Raw genomic sequence first — 4763 nt, forward strand, 5'->3', positions numbered from 1 at the left:
TTAGTGCCAGAGCAGTCTAATTGTGAACCCTAGAGCATCAGAAGCCACTCTCAAACAAACAAAATACAACGCAACAACAACAAAAAGCCAAGGAAACACGGTGGACTGTATCTTAACCTCTGGCTTTCACATGCACATGTACACATACACACACACACACACAGAGAGAGAGAGAGAGAGAGAGAGAGAGAGAGAGAGAGAGAGAGAGATCGTGTAAGCAAAATCTAAGGGTTTTGAGTGAGATTTGCTATTTGAAACAAAAGTAAACAAACTAAAAATCAAGAAGGATAATTACAACAGAAAATTCTGGACACTTGATCTCGAATCTGTTTGGTCTTCACCCCATAAACAATAGGATTGAGCAAAGGTGGGACAAGTAGGTAAAGGTTAGACAGGAGAATGTGAATGTAGGATGGAATGTGGAAGCCAAACCTATGTGTAAAGAAGGAGAAGAAGGCCAGGAGATAAAACTCCAAGAAGACACAAATGTGGGCAATGCATGTGTTAAAGGCTTTGAGTCTTGCTTCCTTTTGAGGCAGCTTGAAGACAGTTATAAATATTCTAATGTAGGAGAGTGTTATGAAAATTATGTCCAGTCCAAGTATAATGAAAGCCACAAAAAGACCATAGATCTTGTTGACATGAACATCTTCTACTGACAGCTTGACAATCGCCATGTGCTCACAGTATGAATGGGATACTACTGTGGTCCAGTAAAAATTCAACCTGCATTTGATGAGAATGAGACATGGAGCTACAAAGAGGGCAGCTCTGAGTGTGACTCCTACTCCTATTTGAGTGAGGAGTCGCTGAGTAAAAATCGATGCATGTCTTAGAGGATCACAGATTGCCACATATCGGTCCATTGCCATAGCAAACAAAATGCCTGACTCAGTACACTGGAATGTGTGAATTAACCACATCTGCAAGAGGCAGACATCAAAGTGTATGTTTGGATGGTGAAACCAGAATATTCCTAGCATTTTGGGTAAAATGCAAGTACTGAGAGCAATGTCTGTTGCTCCAAGCATTGCTAGAAAGAGGTACATGGGTTCATGGAGGCTTCGCTCAACTTTGATGACAACTAGGAGCAGAAAATTCCCCAAAAGAGCGATGATGTACATGCAACAGAAAGGAATCCCAATCCAGAACTGCACTGACTCCAAGCCAGGAATTCCAACCAGAGTCAGCATTGAGGGCCTGAAGATGGAGCTATTGAAATGGGGCATGCTGCCTTAGGGACTGCGGGCATACGGCTTCTCAATTAGACCATTAGCACTTGTTGGGAACATTTCTTCTGCTTTCAGTTAGATTCACACAGAGACTGAGTGAATTTCACATGGCGGTTTTCAGATATAGACTTTTACTGAGGAGATCCATTCATGTACACCCAAGAGGTCTACATAAATTTTCTAAGTGTGAATGATTTATTTCAAAGTCCAGTTTTCGGCCCACCTCTCTCACTTTCTTCTCTTTCCATGTCCGTCTCATCACAAACATACATAATAGACATGCAGACGCTCCAAATAAAAGCTTATTAGGTATATTCTAGAAAGAAGAAGACATATTTCTGAATATTTATGAAAAATATTCACATGAAAGTGAGGATTGGTTTTCTGTGAAATATCTTCTCTGCTATTTAAATATTAAATATCTTCTTTTTTATATCATTGTCAAGAACTATTTATCCTCTTATTAGAGAAATCATAGAAGGGCAATAATATATGTTTACTGTTTCAGTAAGTGCTGAATGAAGAATAAATCATGAAGAAGCTTGCGATTTTTTAATATTTCATTACATGGATATTTGCTTATTTCATCTCCCCCTCTCTTAAAGTCCTCTTTTCCCCCACCCTGGTCATTTTACTTTAGTATATAATGCTGTATGAGATGTGCTTATGTGTTTAAAAATATTATTTCATATGTTTCCCATTATTGTGATTATTATGTTTAGCCTGGAATCTAATATTATTTGTTTCAATATAGTGAGGAAAATTGTCTTCAAATTTCAATCTAGCTCAATTTGGAGATCCACATAGGGTAATTTTTTCTTGGATGAAATGATATCTGCATGGAGGAAAGGGAAGGGAGGCATGTAAGTGAAACTCAATCTCACAATGAGCAGAAAGCTACCATATAGAGATAACATTAACATTACTGGCTCATTATTTCAATATAGAGATAATATTAACATTACTGGCTCATTATTTCAATATAGAGATAATATTAACATTATTGGCTCTTGATTTCAATCATTCTTAAATACCTTTAGTCTTTGGGGAAATGTATCTTTTAATACTACATGGTATTTAAAATAAACATATATTTATACTTTCACATATTTTTCTTGTGTTTTACCCAACACAATCGTTTCTTGCTTAACTCCAAGGTCAAACATTTTCTCTATGAATTCTCCTCATTTTTAATCAGATGTTAAATTATTAAGAAGCTAGTATTTTTTTCGTTTTCTTGCTGATGGAGTATTTAATAATTGTAATATTTTAGAAACTAGTAAGTCAACTAGAGTTTACCTTCCATCTATTGGTTAAGTTTCAAAATAATATAACTTTTTATCTAGCTGTGCTGTATGCCAGTTGTATACATGCAGGGAGGTCTGAAGGATTAGAAAAAAAAACAATGAAGCTCAAAAATGCTAAAAGTCTTAGTTTCTTGATGTGTAAGTTTCATGGGTTTTATTATTGCCTGCTGTTCCTACAATGACCAAAAGTAGCTTACATACCTCTGTCCGTGAGAGACTAGAAGTAAAGATGGGAGGAATATCTACTAGATCAAGAGAAACTCAGCGCTGCCTTTTAACACTCTTCACATCTATGTCAAATGCTGTGGAAATCTTTACTTTCTTTAGATACTGTCTACTCTGAGGTGACATATAATTAGAAGTTTCCTCATGTGTACAGGGTCAATTCCCATAGTCTCTTCACACATTACCTGAGTATTTCCTTTGGAAGTTCAGAGGCATCCATGGGAATACAATTATGTTTAATTTTTTAACTTCATTGTGTGAGTTCACATATTAATACCAGTGTAGCTTTTCAGAGGCAACTAAAGAACAAGATGCATGTTCAGCATAAAGAAGAGTATGGTACAATTCTCAATGAAGAGATGAGTTACCAAATAATCTTACAATCCCCATTTGTTAACGAATCTCTGTCTTAGTACTTACACAGAACCTGCACACATGAAGTATTACAGTGGTCCACAGTACTCCCCTCTTAACCCAAGTGACTCCAGTAATGTTCAGACAGGTTTTGAGGAGCAGACATCAGTCTCAACACAAGTTGACAAAGAAAGTCCTAGAAATGACATTAAACAAAGAGTAGTTTTTGTGGTTTAAATGATTTGCAAAAGTTATATCAACACCAGGGAGAAGCCAGGTCCAATTCTAGTACCACAGTACCAATACATTCAGGAAATTTCAATTTAACTTTGCAAAAGTGAGAGTGAGTTCAGCAACTGCTGTGAAAATATCACTGAGACATAGAGCTAAGCCCTTTCACTTTTGCAAATATTCCTTGCAGTCACATTTACTTTTCTCACTAATCATAATTACTGATATCAACTGAGGAAACATGACTGATAGTCTTAGGTTGAGATTTTATGTGGAGTAAAAACACTGTAGTTGGAAAGAGGGGAAACTCCTTAGAATTAAGGAACAAATACAATCATAGAAGTCAAAGACTGACTTTCCTTCATTTTAATAACTATTGCTTTTTTCAAGACAAGGTTTCTCTGGAGCTTTGGAGCCTGTCCTGGAACTAGCTGTTGTAGACCAGTCTGGCCTCGAACTCACAGAGATCTGCTGGCCTCTGCCTCCCATGTGTTAGGATTAAAGGCATGCATCGCTCCTGAGCAGCACAACTGTTACATTTTTTAAAGACACAAAGTGTCAAATACAAAGTGTGATTCATTTTTTAAAAATAGCTTTATTGATTCTTTGAGATTGTATTTTGGTTGTATTTATTTGTTTCCCCCATCCTTCCATTGATAGATACACTACCACCATTCCGTACCCATTCAAAGTCTTCATTTTATTCATCCCTTAAATCCCACATAGTCACTTTAGTTCTGACCATTATTCTTAGGTGGGTGACCACTTATAGGGTTACAACCTTAAAGAAAGCCATCTCTTTCTCTTTGGAAGCCATCAATTGCCACTATAGTGACATCTTAATACCACTATCTGGTGGCCCGGCCTCAGCAGTTTATGGTTCACAGTCACAGAGTCTGTGCTTACTAGACTTTTCTGTCTGAGGGGGTTAGGAAAAAAAGACACACTTTTTTCAGTGGATTCCTTTTGTATTCTCCATTCTTCCACAGTGTTCTTTTTTCTGCAGTTTCTATACCCCAGCAAAATCTTTCAGGCAATATAAGAACCACAGTGTGGTTACATTCTAATATTCAAGTGAATGAATGTAAGTAAAAAAATCATATTTTCCACATTCATAATGTGATTAAACATTTTTTGAATTACAGGTGAAAAACAAATTATCCCAAGAATTCACATATGGTGTGAGAAGTTTTTCTTATGTGTTGCTTTTATTGGTTAATGAATAAAGAACTGCTTTGAGCCTATGGCAAGGAAAAACAGAACTAGGAGGGGAAAGCTAGGCTGTATGCTGGGAGGAAGAAGGGCGGAGTCAGAGAGATGCCATGGAGCTGCTGCCAGAGTCAGACATGGCAAAATTTTGCCAGTAAGCCACCGCCATGTGGTTTACACAGATTAATGGAGATGGGTTAAATTA

At 37.0% G+C, this 4763-nt stretch overlaps 1 protein-coding gene across 1 annotated transcript; it reads right to left on the reverse strand.

Moving 5' to 3' along the window:
• Positions 1-278: 278 nt before the first annotated feature.
• LOC130880547 (olfactory receptor 52A5-like) lies at positions 279-1229 on the reverse strand. Its single transcript, XM_057779634.1, has one exon. The coding sequence runs from the start codon at positions 1227-1229 to the stop codon at positions 279-281; it is 951 nt and encodes a 316-aa protein (XP_057635617.1).
• Positions 1230-4763: the final 3534 nt, after the last annotated feature.

This window comes from Chionomys nivalis, chromosome 8 (assembly GCF_950005125.1).
Source record: "Chionomys nivalis chromosome 8, mChiNiv1.1, whole genome shotgun sequence".
Classification (NCBI taxonomy): domain Eukaryota; kingdom Metazoa; phylum Chordata; class Mammalia; order Rodentia; family Cricetidae; genus Chionomys; species Chionomys nivalis.